Source organism: Aquarana catesbeiana, linkage group LG02 (assembly GCF_042186555.1).
Source record: "Aquarana catesbeiana isolate 2022-GZ linkage group LG02, ASM4218655v1, whole genome shotgun sequence".
NCBI lineage: Eukaryota > Metazoa > Chordata > Amphibia > Anura > Ranidae > Aquarana > Aquarana catesbeiana.
The window spans coordinates 682,493,098-682,520,557 of record NC_133325.1 but is presented as its reverse complement, the minus strand read 5'-3'; the positions used below and the strand labels follow the sequence as shown (position 1 = coordinate 682,520,557).

Genomic DNA, 27,460 nt, shown 5'->3' with positions numbered 1-27,460 from the left:
TTTCTTTTGTTACAATTTTCTGCGTCTTCTGCGCGGGATTCTAGCACCTTAACCCTGGTCTTAAGTGTATGGAGGTCATCCCCATGATCATGATCAGCTCCACCTCAGTCATTCGGTCACAAAATGTATCAAAGTCTTTCCTTATGAACTCCACATTGGCCTGTATGTGGTCCACTTTATCAGTCAGGGTGTTTATGGCCTACATGACCACTTTAAAATTGGCTTCAGTACCAGGCAGCCGTTCGGGGGCTTCAGCCTGGTTCTCCATTCAGGCAGGAGTGTTAGGCAAGGCCGTGGCTGTGGCCTTGTCCACGATGTCCGGCTTCGCTGCCTTTTTCCGGGATTTCGTCTGGGATTTCCTCCTGTGCATGCCCCGGAGAGGCTGCCGAAGCTGGAGGGGCACAGGAGGGTAGTTTTAGGTGGGTCTGCACCCTGTAAATGCAGGATTATAGCGCCGGTCCTAGGGAGCTAAGATACACACATCTGCTCCCATCGCCATTCCGGACACGCCCCCACCTTATTGCAATCTTATTTACCGTCCTTGATAGGCCTTGATCAGACTGGGTTTATCAGGGGCAGGTAAGCCAGAGATAACTCAATAAGAGCCCTGCCTCTAATCCACTGGTTACCTGGCAAAAAATACAAATGCCCAGTCTACTCCTGTCCACGCTGAGAAAGCGTTTGACAGGGTAGACTGGGTATCTCCTGAGGAGGTCCTGGTCACCGTGGGCCTGGGTCCAAAAATGCTAGGCTGGATTATGGCCTGTATGGGAAACCCTCGACCAGGGTGAAGGTCAATGGTGTCCTCTTCCCCCCTTTTGAGATAAAGAACGGGACTCGGAAGGGGTGTTCATTATTACCCCTGCTGTTTGCACTGGTCATAGAGGCACTGTTATGCAAAATAAAAGAAAACCCCAATATCCATTGTTTTAAAGCGGGCCTTGCAGAGCATAAACTTTTCACTTATGTGGATGATATTCTATTTTTTATTTCTGATCCATTACTAACTTTACCTAATTTAATGGCAGACCTAAAGGAATTTGGAGTTATGTTAAATTTCAAAATAAATTATAATAAATACGAACTCTTGCTGTTACATATACCCCAAATTATAGAGGATTCCCTTAGGCAGTATTTTTCTTTGATATGGAATAAACGATGTATTAAGTATCTAGGAATTAGTATGATGGCAGATTTATTAAAGCTATATGAGGAAAATTATATTCCGCTCCTTCAAAAAATTAAGGGAGATCTGGCAGATTGGGATAGAGCTTCCCTCTCCTGGTTAGGAAGAGTTAATATTTTAAAGATGGGGGTGCTCCCAAAAGCTTTATTCACAATGGAGATGATTTCTATCCGACTTCCAAATTCATTTTTTGTTAAGATTAGGCAGATTTTTACTTTGTATGGCGAAAGACTAGATCAAGACTTGCATATCATATGCTCACGAGGTCTAAACTGGATGGGGGATTAGGTCTCCCCAACTTGAGAAATTATTATGGAGCAATTGCCTTAACCAGAATTCTTAGCTGGAGACACCACACTACTCAAAGGCCTGGGTGATATTAGAAAAGACATTGGCGGGCCACGGTTTAGCCCAAGCTCCATGGGTCCCGTACCCATATAGAGGGCTTTCCAAAACTGCCTCTTTTCTTACTACCCACACCTTGAAGTGTTGGGATTTAGTCAACAACCAAGCCCTATCCCCAGAAATCTCTCCATTATTACCATTGGGTGGTTTCTGTTGGTTACCCTGGGTGAGTTATTACCTTTCTTTAAACCTTGAGCGACTGATGGAGACACTAGTTGTCTCAAGCTTATGAGGAATGGGAGAATGCGCCCGCTGAGAGACTTTAGAGAGGAATATGGTGAGTTTCCAATGGATACCTGGAGATATCAACAACTACAGCATTTTTGTACTGTTCACCTACAGGGGATTAGAAAGGCTGAACCTCTCTCTGATTTTCAATCTCTATGGCATAAACAGCCAATGGATATGGGGTTTGCTCTCTATCTCTTATAAATTGCTGAATAGACATAGTGTCACCACAGGGCCTTAGATTTTTTGGAGAGTGGGAAACAGTTAGACCGTCACTTCACAGACTTACAGAAACTGAATAGCTTAAGACTGGTACATACATTTCTATAAATACTAAAATACAGGATACAAATTATAAACTTCTGTCTAGGTGGTACAGGGTCATGAAGATGTTGGCCATCGCATACCCCTCAGTCTCAGATAGATGTTGGCGGGGCTGCGGGCAACAAGGCTCTCATATCCACATCTGGTGGGAATGCCCTAAGATTAGGCCATTTTGGTCTGAGCTCAGGAATTTGATCTCTAAAGTAACAATGGCCTTGATCAAGGTTGACCCTGTACAATGCCTCCTTCATGGTACTCAAAGTTCCATCAGGGCATATAAGAAGAGTATAGTTCCACATCTGTTGGATGCAGCTAAAGGGCTAATTCCGGTCTATTGGAAAAAGCCACAAGCACCTACTATAGAACATGTCAACAGACATGGTCAACAAAATCATGAAAGATGAGAAATGGGTCTGTACCAATAGTAATAGTTTGGAAAAGTTTCATGCTAAGTGGGAACCATTTTAGTACAGAGAATAGGAGTCTACAGTTCCCTCCTCCATGAAAGGGAGGTGACACTCCCCCTTTTTTTTTTCTCCAGATGTGGAACTCTTCCTTTTGGGAATTCAGATATCTTATTATGTTGCAGTGCTAAAAGACTCAGGGACCCCCCCCCTTTTTTTTTTAATATGAATGGGTGACGGTATTGGGGGATTTGTATGAGGTAGTTTTTTTAACGTTTGTTGGTTATATGTTTGTCAACTGATTGTAAAAAAGAAAATTTAAATAAATATTATAGAAAAATAGAATGGAAAATGTAAACTATACCATGATGGAACCCATTGCACCTGTTACTGTAAATGGAATATGAAAAAATAAAGAAACAAAAATGGAAAATGCATCATATTGATTTAAATTATATTAATGCCATTTTTGTAGATAGTTGAAACCAAGGAAGTATAAAACAGGAATCTTCTTCATGCAATTAGTAAAGCACAATATTTGTACAAAAGTCACCTTAAAGTGGAACTCTGGCCAGACTATGGAACAGTTTTTAACTTTAAAGTGACCCTGTTACTATATGGTCAACACAAAAGTAACCCTAGTCTGCAAAAGTAAATATTGTATACTTACCTTTCCAGTGTGTTAAAACTGGTATCTGATACTTCCAGGTGTGCCGAATACCTGCGGCTGCTCCCTCCAATGCACACTGTGATTATTCCTGCTAGATCATACACCCTGTAAGACATACAGTAGGTACTGTAGCTATTCATTCTTTTAGGGAGTTAAATAATAGACTGGGATCATCTGTTTTATTAGTGTATCTATTCTTCTTCATAGTATTTGTTTCAGGGGACTGTCAAAATATCTCATGGGCATAATGGTATAATCAATTTATCCCCAATTTCCAGCTGGGAAAATCGTTGTCCTGAGTATTATGCAATTTTATACTATTGCGTAATTATGCATTCTGAATTAATTCAAGTGACTGCGTAACAGATTGTTATTTATCATTTCACTGTATTTCATAAACAAATGTGCATTTACCATTTGATCATATTTTGCACATTTGTAAACAGAACATTGTGATTATTTTCAGTCTATATGGGGTTTCCTTATTCTCATCATAGACATCATTCACACATTTCAAGGCAGATTTTTTCCTGAAATGAAAACTAAAAACAACAGCAAGTGCCAAAATATTGCTTTCTTCTGTCAGGATTCATTAAGCTTTTTTCCTGTATCACAGATGGGCTGTGTATTGCTGGCAGCTGAGGTCAGGTCTTTGTGTTTCATGGTACAGGATTGTGGCTGGATCAGCGTTTCTCAGCTAGTCAGTCCTGAGGACACACAGTATACTATGGCTTTTAGAGGCAAAAGATCAAGTATCTAAGTCTTCGTTCTTAGGGGCTTACAGTTAAACTAAACCTTTATATGCCAGTAGATAAAACAACCACAGACGTTTCTAATGCATACTTGCATTTTGTTGTAAATTGTAATTTTTACTAATTCTATATATGTCTATAGATATTTCTGATTGTAGTCCTATGTGTGGATAGCATAAAAATGGACTATAAAGATTAGTCTTAAAATCTGATGCAAGTTTTTTTTTATTATTAATCTGTTGTGGACTGTGTTGTGTTTTGGATGTTACAGTCAGATATATACATTTCCCCTAACTGTTCCAGATCCCTTGGGACCATCCCAGGTTTTGAACAAAATCCCTAGAGGTCCAAGAACTGTCCAACCAAGGAAGTGAATGTCTAACTTCAAGCCAAGCTGTCCATGGGTTTTTGCACTTGCAGGGCCTCGCACTAACAAATTACACATCTTTTCTACTGATGCCAAAGTATTTTTTTTAAATCTGCATATTTAAAGCTAATCTTAAGGAATCTCAAAATTCCACCCTTGCAGTGGGGCTGTGCCTGCACTGCAAGGGTTAAATGCTTGTTTAGGTCTAGGAGAAATAAATCTGTTTTACTTATTCAATTCCCCTGCAGATTCATCTGCACTGTGCTTTGGCAGTCTAAGGTCCTCTGCTGTAATTAAGACTTATGCAAAGACCATAACCCACACCCCTGTCTGCTCAACAGAAGCTGGTCTTTAGAGTGATTTCTGTCAAACAGTTATGCTGGAAAACCAGCATAAGATTAGTGCATGCAACCAATGGCTGCAGCTCTGATCTTTGTATTCTGGCGGGGGTGGGTGGGGGGGGGGGTGTGGATGGTTCCCTTCTGTTAGGATAAGCTAGAAAAAGTTAGACTGAATAGAATATATATATAAAAAAGTTCTTTATTGCACACAGATATATGAAAAAAACACATGATTTAAAAACTACATGAGATCTGGTATGCATGGTATCCAAACATGAGATGTCAATGTTACAAATGCAAATAGCAAAAAAAAAGTTTAACATCGAATGCTATTGCTCAGAGAAGAGCCCCAATTTGAAGATGTCTTCATCCCCCTGAGGAAGATCAGAACAACATACGATCGAGATGCATTGGGGCTCTTCTCTGAGCAATAGCATTAGGGGTTAGGAAACTCCTTTTTTGCTATTTGCATTTGTAACATTGACATCTCATGTTAGGACAGAGTGTTGTTGCCCTATAACAGGAAGTGCCTGAACAAGGATCTTCATGTCAGAATATCAGGAATTTTTTTTAAACTACAGATTTAAATAAACTGGCATTGGGTTTATATGTACTTTAATTATGCTTTGTGAACTATTCACCTTTTAGATGACCGTGGCATCTGTTTATCAAAGTGTCCTTCTTTCTCACGTTCCAAAGCTGGGAAGTATGCACATATGAGGGGGTCTTGTGTGTTGGTGCTAATGTGGTGCTAATGTGCATAATCTGCATATATGACTAAAAGCAAACAAAAACATTTGTGTTCCATCACAAAACAAGTCTTTCATATTTGGATGTAGCATGCATGTTCCAATTGCATTATCAACCAAAAGACACTGGAAGAGGTAACCTTTACGCTGGGTTCACACTTATGCGGATTTCCCCGCATCCCAATTCGCATAGCAGGAGATTGTGACTGGCTCTCTATGGAGCCGGTTCACACATCTCCACAGCGGCTCCGGGGCGAATTGCATAGGAGCTGTGTGTGTCTTTTGGTCCGTTTCAGGTCCGAATTCAGCCCAAAATTCAGGATGAAATTGGAGCTGAAACGGTAAATGAAGACGCATCGCACCCCTGCTGTGAGCCGCTGTGTGTTCTAGTGTGAAGTCAGCCTTATACATAATATCTCACATTTTAGATCATATTTATTCCCCATTGTAAAGGGAACTAGTCAGAAAAAAAGTCTGTGTCATATAGTACGTATGTTCTCTTCTTTCTCACCTAGAAAATAATAGAAATAACACAAGAAAATTGCTGCCTTTTATGTTGAATGAAGACAATCTTGTGTGTAATTTGTCACCTCATATTTAAAGTAATTTAAGAGTGAAAAGAATAGAGTCCATTGTGTAATATAGTTATTCTTGCATTTCAGTCATGATGCATAGAATGAGTAGGGCCAGACAGCTATAAGCCACCTTAAAGAAGCAATCATGCTAATTGAGAAATAAATGATTAAAGTGGTTGTAAAACCACTATGATATGATCATACAATAGCCTCTGTTAAATAAGGACATGTGCCCCACTGCATGTGTTTTATAAAGAATATGCCGATTTCTTCCTTATTTCACAGCGCCTCCTGGTCGCTGACATGACTTCTCGTCTCTCTCCTCTCCTGGGCTGACAACTATGGTGGGAGGGGCCCAAAACTTCTGCTGACCTCAGCCGGGAGGAGGAGAGAGGCAAGCAGTCACGTGAGTGCCGGGAGGTGCTGTGAAATAAGGTAGAAATCTGCATATTTATTATAAAACACATGCAGTGGGGCACATATCGTTATTAAACACAGGGAATGGTATAAATATAAGGAGGGTGAGCCATACTTGAAGTTTAAATGTCACTAGAAAGCAATATAATGAGCCACACAAAATGCATTTCATGTGTCAAGGTTAAATGCTTAGGTTTTACTTATTAAATTAAAAGAGAAGTATGTTTTTGTATTTTTATTGGCCAATCATACTTACCTAGGTGGATGCCTAAAACCTGATACTAACTACAATAATTTTATTTATCTCTCCTCCTTCCTTCTACCTATCCTGCATACCCTGTGTACTTACCTATTCTTAATCTGCTTCAGCCTAGTCACACGATTCTGTAGCTCCAGCTCAGTTGTGCTAGTGAGTGACTGCAACAAGGGGGAAGAGGGAGCACCGACAATGGCTAGGCAATTGGAGCCCATGGGTGACGTCATGGGTCTCAGAATTCACAGCTGTTGTCAAACACTCCATTAGACAGGGGAGCCGGAGCTGCAGGATCACATGACTGGACTAGACCAGATTAAAAAAAGGTAAGTACACAGTTCATTTTTACACAGGGTATGCAGGGAAGGAACATTTTTAACCACTTTAATACAGGGCCCTCCCCCCCCCCTTTCTGCCCAGGCCAATTTTCAGCTTTCAGCATTTTAAATGACAATTGTGCAGTCATGCAACACTATACTCAAACAAAAATTTTTTGTTATTTGTTCCCACAAATAAAACTTTCTTTTGGTAGTATTTAACCACCATTGGATTTTTTATTTTTTACTAAACAAATAAAAAAAGACCTTTTGTTTTTGTTATAAAATTTTGTAAACAAGTAAGTTTTCTCCTTCACTGATGGGCACTGATAGGCGGAACTGATGGACACTGATAGGTGGCACTGATATGCAGCACTGATGGGCATTGATAAGCGGCACTGATAGGCAACACTGATGGGCACTTTTAGGTGGCACCGATGAGCACTGATAGGCGCACTGATGTGTGCCATTGATGGATGGCACTGATGGGCACTGATAGGCAACACTGAGGATGCACTGGCAGACACTACTGATGGGCACTGATTGGCATCTTTTTAGCGCACTGATTGGTACCTCTAATGGGCACTGATTGGCATCCCTGGTGGTCATGGGTGGGCATCCCTGGTGGTCATGGGTGGACATCACTGGTGGGGCATTGATGGGCATCACTTGTGGACACTGGTAGGCATTGCTGATGGGTCTGCACTGATTATCAGCGCAGACCCCTTCTGTCAGGAGAGCAGCCGATCTGCTCTCCTCTACCCACGCCTTGTAGAGGAAAAGCCGATAAACGGCACTTCCTTGTTACCATGTGATCATCTGTGATTGAACACAGCTGATCACATGGTAAAGAGCCTACGTCATAGGCTCTTTACTGAGATCGGTAATGCGGTGTGTCAGACTGACACACCACATCAATGATCGCCGAATTGAGCGCCCTCGGCGTATCCTGCTCGACATCATATGACCTCCAGTCAGGATAATGAAACCACTTTGCAGTCGTCGTATTGCTATATGGCAGGCTGGAAGTGGTTAAGAATAGTTAGTGTAAGGCTTTACTACCACTTTAAGGCCGATATTCATAAAGTAGGTTGATTAATAGGAACATGACAAACATGTGTTGATTACAGATTAGCAGAGCAATTTGAACAAATAGATTTTGCAGCAAAATTACTAGTCTTGCCATCGTAAAATGTTTACCAATTTCACTAACGTGCAAGCTCTTAGTTCACTTGTTGAACTCCTTTCAAAATTAGTTTTTTTTTTTTAAACTCTTTTTTAGGGCATTCTACTATTTATTTAGTGAAGAATGTTAACTAGGAGCACTTTTGCTAGAAGGGTCCTCCAGGTGCTATATACTGTACATTGCAGACCATCCAAGGTAGCAGGATAGAGAGCTGACAGGCACTCCAGCAGCAATTACAGGAGAGAAGCAGTCTGCAAAGATATGCAGAAAAACACTTACAGGATTACAGAGTAAACAGGCTCATCAATGTATGAAGTCCTCCTGGGATGTTCTTCCCTATCACTGTGCTGGCCTGCATTTGCAGGAACCGAGGGTCTGGAGGAGTAAGATGGTTGCTGCACTTCCTGAAACCACCATGGAACACAGGGGGCGGAAGTGATATCAGCAAGGGGAGGTGACTAGTTTTGGAGCATGCTCAAAAGCTCCTTCTTCAAACCTCTACTATTTATTTAGTGTTCATTGAATATGTGTTTCTGTGTCATCCAGAAAAAGCCTCCTTTATTGGCCTGTTTTTCCTGGGCTAAACCCTACCAACTGCCATTTTGCGTTCTAGTGTGATCACCCTTATTGACCAATGAGGCATGGGCACCCTTGTTATACAGGGGTACTTGTTAAGTCAAAAACACAGATAGATGAGGTTTTTATGGGATGAAAAGGCAAGCAGGATTCTTGTGGTGTCTGCTCTAATCTAATAATTTAAAGCCATGCATCCATGTGTAGCTCAGTGTACAATCTAGGCATCCAGTGGGTACTGAGATGATGTACCCACGTGGCTTTAAGTCAGGCCTGACCTGCAAATCAAGAAGCCTGTTAAAAACAAAATTGTAGAGTGTTAGAGCAGTATTAACAGATCTTTATGAAGTGGCAAGGTGCTTGGCAGGTTTCCCTGCTACTTGCTGTGCTAGCAAGCCATGACTACAGTGCATCTGGATGCTAATAAATGAATAGTTGTCAGGTGGCATTTAGCAAATCTGCTTCCCCCGTGGACAGCATTTTCTCCTAAAATTTGAGATCTTTACTGTTAGTAGAACTATAGGCAAAAATTTTGGATAGCGCAAGTGAGGGTTATAATCTCTATCAGATTATTTTTTTCACCATCTGTGTCGCATTGTGGAGATTTCCCTGTACTTCCTGTCTCATAGCCATACAGGACGTATGAGGAAATCCCTGCAAATTAAGGGAATTCTTCGTGGACCCCACGTCTTCAAAACTAGTGACCCCATTGGAAGATTTCTCCTCTAAGACAACCCAAAATTTCAGATTTTCTTTTTACTTCCAATTTCAATAATAATGGTAAACAGGACAAACAATGGGGGCATAGGCAGAAATAAAAACTGACTAACATTCTAATCCCTCTGCACTCTATCCAAAACTATAAAAAAAAAAAAAAAGTTTTGCCTTCAGTTATACCTTTTTTAAATTATTATTCAGATACTCACAAAGTAGAGTTGATTTCTCAAAATAGGGTTAAGAATGCTCTACATACTCAGCAGCAGCTTGAGCATTCTTCATGGTTCTTTTGCTTGGTAGGAGGGGTGCAGTCCTAGAAAGTTACTGGTGACTCTCATGTCCCATGTTCTTCTTCTTTCTTAACAGTGAGAAACATGATAAAGTTTTCATTTATTTCTTCTAGGGGGAACACGGCGATTTAGTGGGGCACAGTGGCACCTGCAGAAAATTGTGAATGACTCGGTGGACAGCTCTGATGATGAATTCTTTGACGCAAGAGGTAAGTGAAGATAAGTCTACAAGTTTTGTGCACTCTGTTTCTAATTATTGCCTTGTAAGGCTTAATGTAGAAATACAGCTTTTTGTAGAGTTTGGAAGAACTTTTGTGCATTTTTTATTGCTCTCTGTACTTTCATTACGTCCTTATGTCAGTTCTCTTTGGGAAAGGAAATAGGCAGAAACTTTTATGGCAGGAACACATACAGCAATTAAAAATGTACGCAAGTTCTAACCCTTCCCTTGCTACTGAAAAAGGTGTTTTGTTGCAATTTGTGTCCCCATTGGAGAATCATCCCTGCCTTTTCCATATGTTGAAACCTTTAAAGGAGAAGGAAATCCCCTAATAGGGACACAAATACAAATTACAAACCTGACAGAGGTTTTATCCCTCATAATTTTGTTTTTGGTAGGCAAAAGACTTATTTTGTATATTATTTGTATAATAGTAAGTAGATTCAAAAATGCTTGGGATCAACAAAGATCTATACAAAGTTGAAAAAAAAAAGAAGAAAAATGGGTCAGACGATGAACCACTAGGTCTTTTTTCTGCTGTCACTCTTGTATGTTTCAATGTGTTTGTACTGTAAAATACTGAGTTTATGCAGTCCCCAATAGGATGGGTGCTGTACTTTATAATCCAGTATTCATTTGTCTGTCAGAACTCAGTGCTTCATGTTGCCTGGAGTAAGTGTCATCTAGACAAAAAGCTGAGACAGCCAAAGTGTTCCACGTAGATGTGTTATTTAATTAAGGCTTGCAAAAGTGTTCCCTGGGGGATTATGACTGGCAGAATTCTGTATTCACACAGCAAATTCACAGAGCTGTGAAACACCCTTGCATTTAAGTTAAGAGTGTGAACTCTTCAATGGATAATAGTCATCATGCATAAGATATGGCAACTACCATTGCTGGTCTCCTTCTGAAAAGGTTAGTTGACCGTCACAGTACTGACCCTCTAGATTCAACACTTTTCTTCCTTTGTGAACAGGAAAGCAGATTAGTAAATGTAGGGGTCTTTATTTGAGTGTTTGTTTTTGGTCAGTTTGATTTACTAAAAGGGTAAAGGCATTTTTAATTTGCAAAGTGAATTTTCAATTAGCTTAGTGAATGAGGTGAGGCAAAATGAAAATTCACTTTGCAAAGAGTTACCAATCATGTCCTATAAATCATACCAAAACTGAGTTTTTTCTTGCACATACAGTAATTGGATGATTAAAATCAAATGGTAGGAGGGTATGGAATGACACAAATGATAGTAAATTGTAGTGAATGACACAAATGGTAGTAAATTGTAGTGAATGACACAAATTCATGTTTTTCACTAAGCTAAGTGAAAATTGTTGTTGCAAAGTAAACATACTTTATACTTTTAGCAAATCAGAGTCATTGTGTTATGTGGTAGTTAAAAAACGTGTGTGTGTGTGTGTGTATATATATATATATATATATATATATATATATATATATATATATATATAACCAATCAGGTGCTAAAGGCTCAGGGACAATTCCATATACACCATAGTGTTGAAATAGAAATAGAGGCGGCAATATTTTCCGGTTATTTTTAAGTCAGGCCTGTGCTGTGTTGTTCTTTTACCTTTCTATCTCCAGCAAAGAGTAAACTATTGATATTGCACAATACAGTCACATTGTTAATTTCTTTTTACTGAGTTAGGTTTCAGGACAAAAAAAGCAAAGGCACATTTGGAAAAACACCCACAGCAATGGAGAACCTCATGAAAAGTTCACTATGATGTACATATTGTGTATTGTATGTGCAAAACCCTCTTTCTTAAATGCTCTCTGTTTTCTAAAACTTAATATCTAGCTTAAACAGTACTACTGCTGTGGCTCAGACTACAAAAAGTAACATCTGTTTAAATTATTGTAATCTTTCAATACCATGACAGTACTACTTTCTCTTTTATTTCTCTGCTGCCGAAATTCATAACTGTTCCACGTGCCATCTTCCATTTTTGTTTCCTGAGCATGATCCTTTGATTTGTTTCTCCTCCTCCTTTGCATGTACTTCAGGTATTAGACTTGCCCATACATTTCATCTACAATGTGCCTTCATATCTCTAAATGCTAGTCTTGGCAGCCTGTTACCTAGCAGCATCTCGTTCTTAGAATGCAGATATAACAGCCCTAAGAAATATTGGGTGGCAATAGAAAAGTGAAAGCTATTGCTTAGATTTCTCTTTTAATCCTAAATATCAGTTAAAAACCTAAAAAGGTAAACCGACACATAGGGTAAATTGGAAGGCGCTCAAAAATAATCCAGATATACCTTGCAGTGTACAATATTGATGACAATTTCTATTGGTCACTAGGTATAAAATAATAAAGGTGTATTCTACCGTGTATAATGGTGATAATACCCTCTATTAGTGAATCAATCACCTAAGTGTAGCACGCCTCTATTAATCAATGGGTTAATTGGGTGTAACTAGTAAAGGCACACTTTACAGTGTACAATAGTGGTGGCACCCTCTATTGGTGAACCAATCACCTAAGTGTAGCACACTGGGTTAATAGTGGACCACAAAAGTATATAAACCTGTAAACATAAAATAAAATAAAACTTTCAAAGTGTATAGTGTGACCATATGAATAATTACACACATATATAAAAGTGACAGCAACTAGAAAAATAAACTCGTGCAAACATTTCAATTCATGCTGCAAAAGTTAAAAACTCCATATACAGTCCATGAATGAAACCAGCCTCCAAACAGGCTGCAGGTGATATAAAATGGTGACGATGAAATGTGAATCAAAAGTCCCACACAGATGATTCCTCAGTGATAAATGTCAAATGATGAGTAACTTCGTGCTTCTTCCACCTCACCAACGTGCCAGTGAAACACACTCTCCAGACATACACTCACCGAAATAAAATGCCAGCATTCTCATGCAAGGCAAAATAAGCTCTCTTTACCACACTCCAGGGTAGATAGTACATACGAAGTTCACAGCGATGGTGTTCAATGGATCTGTGCTCCTGGTGAAAAATTCCAGTACTCCCCTCCAATGTTGCAATCTGATCAATGTGTCAGCAGCCTGAGAAAATGATTCCTCCTGCCTGAAGCAAACTGATGAAAAATGTTTGCCTATGCTTTGGACTTTGCATAGGCAAACATTTTTAATCAGTTTGCTTCAGGCAGGAGGAATCATTTTCTCAGGCTGCTGACACATTGATCAGATTGCAACATTGGAGGGGAGTACTGGAATTTTTCACCAGGAGCACAGATCCATTGAACACCATCGCTGTGAACTTCGTATGTACTATTTACCCTGGAGTGTGGTAAAGAGAGCTTATTTTGCCTTGCATGAGAATGCTGGCATTTTATTTCGGTGAGTGTATGTCTGGAGAGTGTGTTTCACTGGCACGTTGGTGAGGTGGAAGAAGCACGAAGTTACTCATCATTTGACATTTATCACTGAGGAATCATCTGTGTGGGACTTTTGATTCACATTTCATCGTCACCATTTTATATCACCTGCAGCCTGTTTGGAGGCTGGTTTCATTCATGGACTGTATATGGAGTTTTTAACTTTTGCAGCATGAATTGAAATGTTTGCACGAGTTTATTTTTCTAGTTGCTGTCACTTTTATATATGTGTGTAATTATTCATATGGTCACACTATACACTTTGAAAGTTTTATTTTATGTTTACAGGTTTATATACTTTTGTGGTCCACTATTAACCCAGTGTGCTACACTTAGGTGATTGGTTCACCAATAGAGGGTGCCACCACTATTGTACACTGTAAAGTGTGCCTTTACTGGTTACACCCAATTAACCCATTGATTAATAGAGGCGTGCTACACTTAGGTGATTGATTCACTAATAGAGGGTATTATCACCATTATACACTGTAGAATACACCTTTATTATTTTATACCTAGTGACCAATAGAGATTGTCATCAATATTGTACACTGCAAGGTATATCTGGATTATTTTTGAGCGCCTTCCAATTTACCCTATGTGTCGGTTTACCTTTTTAGGTTTTTAACTGATATTTAGGATTAAATTAACTATTGATTTATTCTGTGATTTTAAGGGGGCAGCTCTATATATCTCTATATATATATTTCTTTATGTTCACTATTTTAATTTGATCACTGTCACTGGTGTATATTTATTTATTTATTTAGTGTTTTTGAAGATTTTTTGGGGTGACATTGGCGCGGTGGAGGTGTTCCTCGTGCAGAGGGCGTGAGCATTAAGGATACCTATTTGTTTTAGATTTCTCTTTTACCTTCCCATCTTTTAATGTACATTTTTTAATTTTTTTACTCTATTCAAGAAACAGTTTTTGGTTCAAGACCTTCTAATACATATTTATCTTATAACTATTATAAAATGACCCAAGTTATCCGCAGTGGCTACCAAGAGGCTAGTGGTAAACTGCTAGTTTAGCACAGTTCTTAACATGCTTTTATCACCAAAGACAATTAAATACAATTTCTTCCCTGAAAATAATGTCTGACCTCTAACATCCACAAGGCATTTTCATCCACACAACTACCGCTCACTGAATATTTTCTTTTTTTCACACCATTCTCTGTAAACCCTGGAAATGGTTGTGCATGAAAATCCCAGTAAATCAGTAGTTTTTGAAATACTCAGACCAGCCTGTCTGGCACCAACAACCACACGATGCTAAAAGTCACTTAAATCCCCTTTCTTCCCTATTCTGATGCTTGGTTTGAACATCAGCAAGTTGTCTTCACAATGTCTAGATGCCTAAAAGCATTGAGTTGCTGCCATGTGATTGGCTGATTAGCAAGTTGTGTTACCAAGCAATTGAACAGGTGTACCTAATGAAGTGGCCGGTGAGTGCATATTGGTCCAGCCTTCCTATACAGTATATGCATCTTGAGACACTGAGTCCTATGTTTGCTATATTGTGTATGTCATGCCATTAGATATTTTGCTTCACTACAAGTGGATAAAATGTAAATGTCATTGTAACTTGTGTGTTTTGATAAATAAAGTTCTTAAAAAGGGTGTACTATGCTGTGTAGATGCAACACGTTTGTGCAGCTGGAATCTGTTAAGAGTTAAAAGTAATTTTTTTATGGTGATTGGCCTGGGAGGTGCAGCCAGGAGGGGAAAGTGGAGAAATAAGAGACTCAGAGAACACACATGAAGAGACACAGAGGGGAACAGAAATGTGAGACCAGTAACTCTGGTGTCTATTACTGGCTACCGATTCTAAAGTGGACATAGACCCCTCCTGCCCTGTAGCTTTGCTGACTTGGGTCTAAGTAAGCCCTGCTTTTCTTAGCCACCGCCTCACTTACTCCTGGTGGAGGAGAGGTATTACAAGCCTCAGCTCACCTTGGACTTGTGCAATTGACACATTGCACTCCCATGTAGAGAATGTAAAACTAGAAACATAATGGCAGAAAAAGACAGAGTAGTCCACCGTGTCAACCCATGTTTTTTTCCCCCGTTAAATTAAGCTGAGTATACAGTAGATCTACACTGAGCAGGGTGCTCTGATTAGATAGACTGTGCTTGTGATTACCCCTACAGCTTCACCTTAGGGCTGGATGGTGTAATGCGAGTGTTGGTGATTGGCACTGTAATGCCTGCTGGAACAATTGATCATGTACAGTATTTCTTGAGCTCAGAGGAGAATGGAGATTGTGAGAGTTTCAGGACCCGATGTGAGAGCCAGAGTATCCTTTCGTCACATTTGGAGGACAAACCTACAGGAGTAATGAGAGGCCTTTTGGTCATCAGTACTTTTTATACCTATCAATGGGTGCTCCAACAAAGACACACAACTCCAACACCAGCCAACTATATATTTAGTCAAATGGCCAGTTAGACACTGTCAGGACTAGGAGTGTACGTCAAAGTATAAACTGCCTAGAACTGTTCAAGTGTACACTAATCTTACTTAGTCAGGTCTAGCCAATCACTGTATTTGTAGCAGCTTTTACTCCTTTTGCTGTTGTTTGTGACTATTCATATTATTGTTTGCAATTTCTGCAACTATAGGGAGTTGTCTTCTAGAAAACAGAGAAACTTATTATAATCAGTGGATCCTCAGGGGTTAGTGCTAACCATGTACTGCCTTCCACATACACTATATTACCAAATGTATTGGGACGCATGCCTTTACATGCATAGGAACTTTAATGGCATCCCAGTCTTAGTCCGTAGGGTCCAATATTGAGTTGGCGCACCCTTTGCAGCTATAACAGCTTCAACACTCCTCTAGGGGCTACCAGATCTTCAGCCCTGCAGTCAAGTGTGGTTCAAATTTAGAGCAGCACAACATAACCTAACTTATTAAAGAGCACAAAACATCAACATATCCACAGAATGAGTGTACACTATATTGTCAAAAGTATTGGGACACTCGCCTTTACACGCATATGAACTTTAATGACATCTCGTCTTAGTCTGTAGGGTTCAATAATAAGTTGGCCCACCCTTTGCAGCTATAACAGCTTAAACTCTTCTGGGAAGGCTGTCCACAAGGTTTAGGAGAGTATCTATAGGAATGTTTGAGCATTCTTCCATAAGTGCATTTCTGAGGTCAGGCACTGATGTGGACGCGAAGGCCTGGCTCGCAGTCTCCACTCTAATTCATGCCAAAGGTGTTCCGGGTTGAGGTAATGGACTGTGTGCAGGCCAGTCAAGTTCCTCCACCCCAAATGCGCTCATCCATGTCTTAATGGACCTTGCTTTGTGCATTGGTGCGCAGTCACGTTGGAACAGGAAGGGGTCATCCCCAAACTGTTCCCACAAAGTTGGGAACATGAATTTTGTCAAAAATATCTTGATATGCTGATGCCTTAGGAGTTTCCTGTGACTCTTAAGGCATCAGCATATCAAGACATTTTGGACAATTTCACTGGAACTAAGTGGCCAAGCCCAACCCCTGAAAAACAACCCCCCCACTATAAGTCCCCCTCCACAAAATGATTTGGACCAGTGCACAAGTTATATAAAGACATGGAAGAGCGAGTTTGGGATGGAGAAACTTGACTGGCCTGCACAGAGCCCTGACCTTAACCCGATAGAACACCTTTGGGATGAATTAGAGCAGAGACTGCGAGCCAGGCCTTCTCGTCCACATCAGTGCCTGACCTCACAAATGTGCTTCTGGAAGAATGGTCAAACATTCCCATAGACACACACCTAAACCTTGTGGACAACCTTCCCAGAAGAGTTGAAGCTGGTATAACTGCAAAGGGTGCTTCAATTCAATATTGAACCCTACAGGCTAAAACTGGGATGGCATTAAAGTTCTTGTGCGTGTAAAGGTGTAAATACTTTTGACACTATAGTGTACACTCATACCTTAGATATAATGATGTTTTTTGCTCTTTAATAAGTTATGTTGTGCTGCTGTAAATTTGAACCACACTTGACTGCAGGGCTGAAGATCTGGTAGCTCCTAACTGTTGTTGAACCAGATCTCCCAGCATGCAGCACATCGTCAAACAAGCTCGCATAAGTACTTCTAGATCACATACCCTGTGTAGTCTATCATAATCCCCACATTTTCTAATTAATATCATTAGTACTCTTTTTGCACAGAGGGGAAGAGGTTGCAGAGAATCGCTGTGAAATCTGTTCATTATTGTCCTCATAACAAGCAGCTATTATTGGATTTAGTCTTGACCGTATCCTTTGGAACCAAAGCAGCCTCTCACCGCATGGGTATTTGCTGCAGGCTTTGAAATGTCACCATGGCAACCAGAAGATTTTGACAATAGTAGCATGTCTGTCCATTCACATTACTGCTCTAGCTGGTCTGTTAAAGATACCACAGCGCCCTATTGACTCTTCTGCTAAAATATGCTGTTTGCAGGGCGCTTTAACGTATCTAATTTGCACCACCAATAGCAGAGCTATTACAGCTTGTCTGTTCCTGGTTTATGGTGCCAGGCTGCTGTGAATAGAAATATTGTAAGGCGAAGGTTAATGCAGCCGTGTTTACCAACAAGCTGCGGATTAAAATAGATTCCGACAAAGAGCAAGGCAGACTACATTAGCTGTTTATATGGCGCTGAACAAAAATAAAGACTTCTACAGGCTCTATTAAAAACAAAGGATTTAGGATTACTACGGATATGTATCATCGTGAATTACAATCTTAACAAATTGTGATCATCTGAGTACTGTGTAACTGAACACTGCATAACATATACAGTATTTGCAATGTATTCTTTTTATTTTGAAGATATAATCAGGCTTACCTAAAGATCTATACTCACAGCACACACTTTCATTTTTGTCAGAAACCATGAATCAGACTGAGTCAGAAGTACAGTTAAATCTCACTTGTTTAATAATAATAAAAAAAAGGTAAACAGAGTAAACATAGTCAAAACATAGCCAGAGTTCAGGAACCGGAACGGATAGTCAGACAAGCCAAAACGTCAGGGGGCCAGAGATGAGCGTAGTGGAACAGCAAGCAGGATCTGGAGCCAGAAGGAATGTCAGCCAACCAAGTTTTTAACAGGAACACAGGAGAGCGTCTCTAGAGATGTGACCAAGGCAAAGACAGAGATCATCCAGACTGGACGGCTTAAGTAGGCAGGACTGACGAGCAGGATAACATCAACAGGTGAGTCAATGTGGAGAGATAGGAGCTGGCAATGAGCCGACAGCTGAGCGGCCAGCTCAGAGAAAGAAAGGCTGGGCCCAGCCCTGACAATTTTATAACATCAGCATTGTAATAAATATACAAACAAAAGTTATTTTTTGACAATCCAAAATAAGCTTACTTGAAAATCTCCTTTTGTGTTGTGAGTTCTGTCTGTCTGCTGGCCCTCTCTTTCCACAACCTCCTGGATTCCCCGCATGCTTTGCAACTTCTCCCCTGCTGATTACTTTCCATTTCCAAGGAATACATAGCCCATGGTAAACAAAATAATAGTGAAGTGCCTCAAAAACCATAAAAAGCAAAAAACATAAAGCATAAATAAGTAGTTAAATAAAGGCCAAATATTGAAGTTGAAATTCCAATGTGATGTCCAATATAGTGACAAATATCAAACAATAACACCATTGTTGATGCAGCAATTCTTCATAGAAGTGCTTCAGTAATCTCCCAGTGAATTTCAAACTCACCAAGGGGTCCAACCTTGATAACATCCCATTGGACGAAACGCGTTGGAGGATAGATTGTCGTGCTGATGTCACACCGCTGCTCGATTTCAGGTCGACAGCAGCTTACAAATGTGATTTAATTGATTCACCATCCTTTATCTGTTGTATGCATGTTTTTACCAATAAATACTACACTATTGGAACTTTCTCTCTGGGTCTTGGTGAGCTTCATTCATCTGCATTTGGAGACTTTCAAAGAGGTTCTTTCTTAGTCCCTATGCTGATATGTTTTCTTGTTGGATCAACATACTGTTTTAGGCGTTTTTGCTGCTGTGATGGCAGCTACTCGCTTTGGAGAGTTTGAAATTCACTTAGTGGTGGGAGATCACTGAAGCATTTCTATGAAGAATTGCTGCATTACCATTGGTTTTATTACTGTTTGATATTTGCCACTATATTGGACATCACAAAAAATACACAAAAATAAATTCAAAATAGATCCAAACCAATTTTTAAACCTATTCTGTGTAAGCAGCGCTAGACAATTAACACTAACCAACCCAGTGTTAATATAAGGTATTTAGATATACCGTAATCCACTTCAATATTGAGGTGTAAAAACATCAAACAAAATTATATTAGATGATTCAAAATATCTCTCTATATTCAATAATGTATGTGTACCTTAAAGTCTAAAGTGCAGGTAGAACATATAATGTTAATCTCAGGCGTAGATACAGTCACATCAGATATTCCTTCCACCTATATAAGTCTTGGATAACGGAGAAATAAATCCACCTATAAAATAAATTCTTGCCAGACCAAGTTGGATCACAGGCATGTACCGGCGAATCGTCTGTGATTCCGGATCTCACCACGAGATACTGCACACTAGAACGACTGCTGACAGGGAGGTCGGGTCTCTCGCTAAATGAGCTCATTCACATGGAGAAGAGAAAAAAAAATGTGCTCCATAGCATAATCCCGTTTCAATATTTTATTAAATACACGTTCCCCCCTATAAGAATTACACTTACTTTTTCACAGTAAAAGAGGCATATAACAAATTTGCACCGAAAGGAATCAAGTGAAGGTGTCTCTTATGTTGTTGACGCGATATTTAAACACCCGGTATTCAAACACACAATATCTCTCTCAATGGTTCTCACTCTATTCAGTGCTGTCATATAGCCACGCACTGACGCGTTTTGTCATTTGTGACATCATCTGAGGGTGTGGCTATACAACCAAAGTCACTCTTTATATATGCTCAGCACTGTGCAATTGTCTTTAACCCATTGTCTACCAATCCATTTCATAATCAGTAGCTTTATCAATTCTATCTTATGTCAGCATGCTCAGGCTATACTCAATATCGTGTCCATTATTACACTGAGGGTCTGACCGGACAATCGGACAATCCGATAACCCCCACACGCTACCCCATAATGAGATAACCATATATAGTACGCTACAAAGTTAAGGGGCTTACAATCTTATTCATCTTAAAGCACCGGCGGGTAAGAAATACTCATACCACTCTAGCCTTGCAATGGCGCCGGGCGAGATTCTACTCTACAGACACTTCGATCCACACAGATCGGGTGTCGGGGCAAACGATCCACATTTCCACCAAAGATTATATTAAATTCAAATTGAATTAGCAAATGATTTAACAATGGGTTTAAACAATATACAACAGTTTAAAACAAATTTTAAATGAATTTTAAAACTATTTAACGCAATGTGCACATTGAGCAATTAAATAAAAAATACATCAATTAATAATAAAAAAACGAGAACTAACAAATTATGATAATAAATATTCAAAGATGGCGGCAATCCCATTAAATTATATTATACTTAAAAACAAATGTATGTTCCCCAAAATTAAATGTGCGGCAGTTAACGCAAGAGATCCAAAAAGCGTTAAATATACATACATATATACCGAAATTAATCGGATATACATATATATAAATATAGTAATATCTAAAAAATCTAAAAAAAACCATAAAATCATATATATATATATATATATATATATATATATATATATATATATATATATATATATATATATATATATATATATATATTACATTTATATGAATTAAGTACGGCAAAAGAAGACTCTAAATTAAATTAAAGATGAAACTGGCAAAATATTAAAATATTCAAGTGAGATACAAGCTTGATATGTTTTCAGCTAAAGACATTTATTTCACCTATTCCATAAGCGCTTAATATTTGTAGACGGAGCTTTTAGGGAAACTACAATTTTTAGGGTATTATATCGGACATCACATTGGAATTTAAACTTCAATATTTTGACTTTATTGCATTACTTATTTGTGCTTTGTTTTTTGCTTTTTTGCTTTTTGAAGCACTTCACTATTATTTTGTATATATTCACTGAAGCACAGTTATGCTGCTTTTTGGTGTAAGCAGCCTTACTTGAAATTATTTTACACAGCACGGATATTACTTTCTGTATATATCCCATGGTACCATTCTGCCTACAAGAAGCGATTCCTGTACTGACTCTGCCTTCTGAAACTCCTTCTCACAGCATCTCTGCAGTTCAGAAGGCAGGCTCTGTGAAATGTGTGACACAGTAGTGCCTACTCACAGGGCATTGGGAATACATGTCACAGAATTCAAGGAAGTGTGTAGGGACCATCACAAAGTAAGTTTATAAACTTCAGGATCATTCATATTAAAGCGGAACTGCACTGTATCTGAGCACCACAAACCAAAAGTGCTATTTTAATTCATTTTTAATATTCAAAGCAGACTCCCCCATCTATCTGTGTCTCCATGCTTTATTTTGCTGAAAAAAATCACTTTTCAGATGATTCATATGGCATTTCCTGGAATCCATCTGCCCTTATCAAACATGGAAACAGGAGGGTGTGCTTAGCTGGGAAAACAACTCCTCCCCTCCTGAAGACTCCTGGGATGTATGACATCATACATAAAAACTGGGAAGTTACTAAATAAATCCAAAAAACTGTTTAGAACAAGTAAATATGACATACTTTCCTATCTATTTACTAATGCTAGCAGTATAAGGATTCAAAATAGTCAATGTTGATTGAGAGAGTGAAATTCCACTGTAGCCTCCCTGGCGGTATTCCCGAGTGTGGCTCGGGGTTAAAATTCAGTACCATTAGCGGTAACCCCGAGCCACACTCGGGATCGCATTGCAGGATCCTGGGGCAGCGTTACTTACCTTGTCCCCGGGATCCTGCGATGTCCCCCGCAGTGTCCGAGGGCTCCGTCCTCCTCCGAAGCCTCTCCGTGCCAGGCTCCGTTCCCTGCGAGCGGCGCGACGCACGGGGGCGGAGCCTGGCGGCAAATTCAAAAAAATGTCAAAATCATAACACATACAGTACTGTAATCTTACAGATTACAGTACTGTATGAAATGATTTCACATCCCTTTTGTCCCCAGTGCTCTGGCCCATGCCCTGCATGCAGTTTTACATGATATACACTGTTCTTTCTGCCTGGAAACTGGAGATTGTCCATAGCAACCAAAAAGTGTCCCTTTACGTCAAAAGTGGCTTTAGACCAGCTAGAAAACAGCGATAGTAAATTAGAACACTTGCAGAATTGAGCGATAGTGAATTGTGGGGAAATTTATTTTATTACTATTTTTTTTAATTTTTTTTAATTATTTATTTTATTTATTATATTATAATTTATGTTTTTGTGTTTCAAACTTTATCATACCCGGGATATCTACTAGACTCTGGTTTGGACAGATTTAAGTGTGTTATTGTTAAGATTTACAGACCTACAATATAAAACGCCAAATTTCCATGCAAAATAATTGTACCGCTTTCAGCACCTAAAATCCGAAAGAATCATACCGCCAGGGAGGTTAATAAGAGTAGGCTTGAAATAGATGAAATACAATGTAGAAATGGATATATGATTCTAGATTTTAACTGCAGATACATTTTAACATGTCAGTGTAAAGAATAATGATGACTTGCAAGGCGTCTTCTTGCACTACAGTTTTCATTAGTTGCTATGGGTTATAGTTTTTTGCACATTATTTTTTGTCTTATTATTAATGTATATTTGTCATAAATTTAACAAGCCCACTCCCCCAAACTTACCATAGAAGTGTAGATAAGGCACAGAAAAAAAAATTGCTTCAAGGATTTCCTCTGATCCTTTCAAGCCTGCAGGGTGCAATCTTTGTACACCAAGGCAAATCCCTAAAAGCAATGCAGTGCATTAGCAAGCTATTTAGAGGTGCTCTACATTGTATTGTTGGGGTTTAGCTTAGCACTGCCACTTCTGAAAGTAGGAAATACTGAAGGCAGTTGTTGGGGTTTTCAAGGGCAATTGAATTGCTCCTGGCAGTGCCTTCACTTTGTTTATAAAGTTTATTCACAGGGAGCAATTATAAGCATTGTAAGTGTCAGAAGCACTCATCTCACAGGTTGGTTTTCCAGCTTGTTGCAAAATGTATGTGCAGGCTGGCAGAACCTTTCCTTTTCATATGTCATTTAGGTCTATCAAGTGAGTTGTGTAATAAATAAACACTAAAACCTGGGTCACTGATTAAACAGTACAGACAGTCCTGCTGTACCAGGCCCAGGCCCCATCAGAGGGGCCCAGGCAGCTGTATTGTATATTTATGGATAAATGTGTAAAATAGACCACCAAAGTCCACCGCTACTACTAGGCTTACCAGGACTGAAATTTAATTTCCCTGATCAGTCTAACAGGGGGGGGGGTCCAAGAGGAGGGACTTTTTTCATTTTCAGCATACAGGACGAAAATGCCAGTGCTGCAGGTCCTGATGCTCAAGGCCAACTGCTCACAACCTTTCCTTTGTGGAGTGATTCTAGATAGCTCTGCTTCCTCAGTGCTGAGGGCTGGGGTGGACGAGGATGTAGCTGGCAGTGAATGAGAGGTGACTGAGGGCGCAGCTCCGGGATCTCATGGGGGGGGTGCAAAGGCTGCCTTGAGCCCTTCCATTTACTCTCTGGAAGGTACAGTCCTCAGCAAACAGTAGAGCCAGTCCAGAACGCATAACTGCACCAAACAGTCATGTGACAGACAGCCATAGAGAATCTACTATACTGTGATTATCATCACGACAATGATGATGATCATAAGTACAGTGAGATTTTAGTTTACACTTGTGGTTAAGGGGCAGTACAAACATGTGGCTGAGCTGCATTTATACTGCCTCCCAACCACTCCCCTTCAGAGCTTTGCTGTCAGGTCCACTCATCTGTTTTTTTCCTGATCGGAACCTCCATGCAGCTCTATGGGCAGACTGATGTAACTGGACTTGTGGTCTATGTACACCTGCCTACCTCTGAGTTCCTTCAGGTCCTATCAGGTAGGCCGTATGGGGCCCAATGATTTCTAACAGCAGCCCTGACTATGCGCTATAAACGATGGACAGATATCTCCTGAACTGAGATTCTTAGGCAAACCTATCCCTGTCTATGACTAGCCTAAAAAAATTCAGAAACTATTTAAAAAGTCTCTGGAAAAGGTCTACATACACCAAGGACTTAAAGGTTTACAGAATAATAGCTCTTTTACGTCTAAATTGTTGGGTAAATAGCTTAAAAAACTCTGCTGTCCAATATAGCAACATTTTGAGCTGTTTCCCTAACAATGTACACAAAAAGAGCTACTTAAATCCTTGGGGTAGGTTGACCTTTTACAGAGATTTAGACTTGAGCCCAGTGGATGCTGAAAGTCTGGTGACCGTTAATTGGTTGGTGTGCTTTCCACATACCTATTATTATACTATCAGGAACTATTTAATCATGCATTTTTATGGAAATTTGTCACAAGATAAACATGGCTGCCACTTAAGCAAATGCTAATTGCCTGGCTGTCATCATAACACCCATACCTCTATACTTTGAGTCTGTAACTTGGAGCAAGCATACAAATAAGGCTTTATTGACACAGGGCATACTATACTGTATGCCTGTGGAGGGTCATGTTTACAGTTAGTCCTATTGATGTAAATTGGAACACAGGGGCTGCATGGACATAGTGCTGTGTCCCAATATGACATCTGCCTGGTGTGATATGGGGTGAGTATTGGCTCTCATGGTACTGTAGATGTGCTTGTAATGGGCTTGTGTCAGTCCAGACTGCAGTTTTAGGGCATGTCAGCCTGTTTTTATTAAGCAAAAATAAAGTTCCATACAAAGTTGCCCAAGCAGAGGTTTTAACTTCACAAATTAAACGAAAAATGTAGATCCACCTGGCTCCCTTGTTAGCATCACCACTGCTCTCTTTGGTCTCCTAGATGGCAGGTTGTCAGCGTGGGTACAGACAGGTGCATGTCAAATGCACAAAGAGTGAGTTCAGGAACGTGCACCAATATGAACCAGCACCCACACGGATGTGTCTGTCCAGCTACTGTGATTCAATAGACATCAATAGGACGCTCTACACGGGGCTGCACGGAACACCACTCTACACGGGGCTGCACGGAACACCTTTGCATCCCCATGTGGGTAAACATAGCCCTGCATGAACGTACTATATAGTACGCCCTGTGTGAACGAGGCTTAAGGACCTCTGACTTATCTCTGACCTTGCGATCTTCGTATTTGTTCTGGGTCCATGTCTCAAAGTTATCAAAGCAAGAGGAACAGCATAATAAGCACCCAGCTAATACATGAGTCTAAGTGATGGCTTCCTCTGTAGCACCTCCGGAGGGGCTTCTGAGAATATGCCCAGGCCTCTCTTGCTAATATAGAGGCTGCCTACCACAGACACAGTTCCAAGCACAACAACAACACAGGCTCAGTCTGTTTTTGTGTATGTCTTTTTGTGGATTTATTCTGCAGAAACATGAACAGGAGGAGATTTAAGGGTTCAGGATACTCAATCAACGGGATGACAAACTTCTTACAAAATCCTCTGGAAACAGCTTTGAGGAAAGGTAATAGGGAAGGACCAGTAATTCCAGGTCTCTGTAAGACCCAGTCCATCCAGTAACCTCTGACACTCAATTCCCTCTAGCAAATGCACACTTGAGAGTCCAACACCAAGTCTTATTCACAATGTCCTAGGATAGCTGTCTGCCACCCAGTTTTCACACCACACTCTTCAGTGTGAGAGACAAAAGGTTCTTTTTCAGAGCAGACTCCAAGGTTATGCCCTTCAAATTCCTTTTAGCATATCTTCTCTTGGCCCTCAGCCCAGCACCTGCTGAGGTCCACATAGCACCTCCAGTACATGGACTGCATCCCAGATGCAGGAGCCCCAGGACAAGAACACGCTGAACAGGTCTCTCAAACATTTATCACCTCCCCAGCTACCTTCTAGGCATTCTACTCCCTAGGGATTGGCTGGGCTCTGATAAATATTCATAAATCAGTAGTTGGTCCTTGAATTCTTTGTTCTGAAAGCCTCTTCCAGAGGCAGACAGGAACAATCTATTTGTTCTATTTTCAGCATTGCTGAAATCTGGCTTCTATTCCCATGTGGTGGCAGGCCTCTGTTTGGACTCTCTTTTGACAGCTATATATTTTATGGACTTTTAATATGTCTATTGGGTTACAATAGTACGCCAAGTGTTTTGTACCTTTTACTTGTATTTGTCAGGATCAATCAAGCACTGGCCTTGGTAAAAAAAAAAAAAGATCACCACTCCACTTAGTACAGTGAAGCCAAAAAGGAAATTTAGCCTGACCAGGTTAGGGCTCTAGACTGTATTTCTTTAAGACACACACATACCTTGATCACTCCCACTGATCACTGATGGTTTTTTTTTGATCATTTCAGAAGAAGTTGTTGAAGGAAAAAATGCAATACTTATTGGAATGAGTCAATGGAACTCAAATGACTTGGTGGAACAAATTGAAACCATTGGAAAGCTAGAAGAGAGTCCAGGTAAGAATTATTACTAAATACAATATTTAAAGCCTGCATTACATCTGCTTAATTGTTAATTTGATACGATTTAAGGAGATTATGGGGCTGCATAGTAGTGGTGGAACTAGCACACTGTGGATGCACTTTAAGTTTATTTTTTGCACAAAAACACACCTTCCTGATGATTGTCTGGAGGTGGATATCACTGTGATCCATTTGTGGATATTCCATATGTGTACTATTTGGGATCAACTTCTGGACACTTCAGCTTATGAACTTTTTTGCACTTCCTTATCTATATGTGGACACCCCTAGATAATATATGAACATCCTATTTATATGTGGATATCACTATATGGTATATGAATTGTTTTGAATAATATTACTGTATGATATAATCATTTTTGTTTCATGTATATATTCTTTACATGCACTGTGACACTTTAATATCATTTTATACTAAATGGTAGAGCGCTGCACTATTTTGTATGTTAGGCTGTTCATATTGCAAGTGAATTTTCAC

At 39.8% G+C, this 27,460-nt stretch overlaps 1 protein-coding gene across 1 annotated transcript in view; it reads left to right on the top strand.

The window, feature by feature from the left end:
* The window catches only part of PITPNM3 (PITPNM family member 3), a 1,020,867-nt gene that overhangs the window by 398,312 nt on the left and 595,095 nt on the right, over positions 1 to 27,460 (top strand). The window contains exons 2-3 of the mRNA XM_073616741.1: positions 9,868 to 9,963; positions 26,848 to 26,955. Of these exons, the coding sequence (XP_073472842.1) occupies positions 9,868 to 9,963; positions 26,848 to 26,955 (204 nt within the window). The remainder of the gene's footprint in view (positions 1 to 9,867; positions 9,964 to 26,847; positions 26,956 to 27,460) is intronic.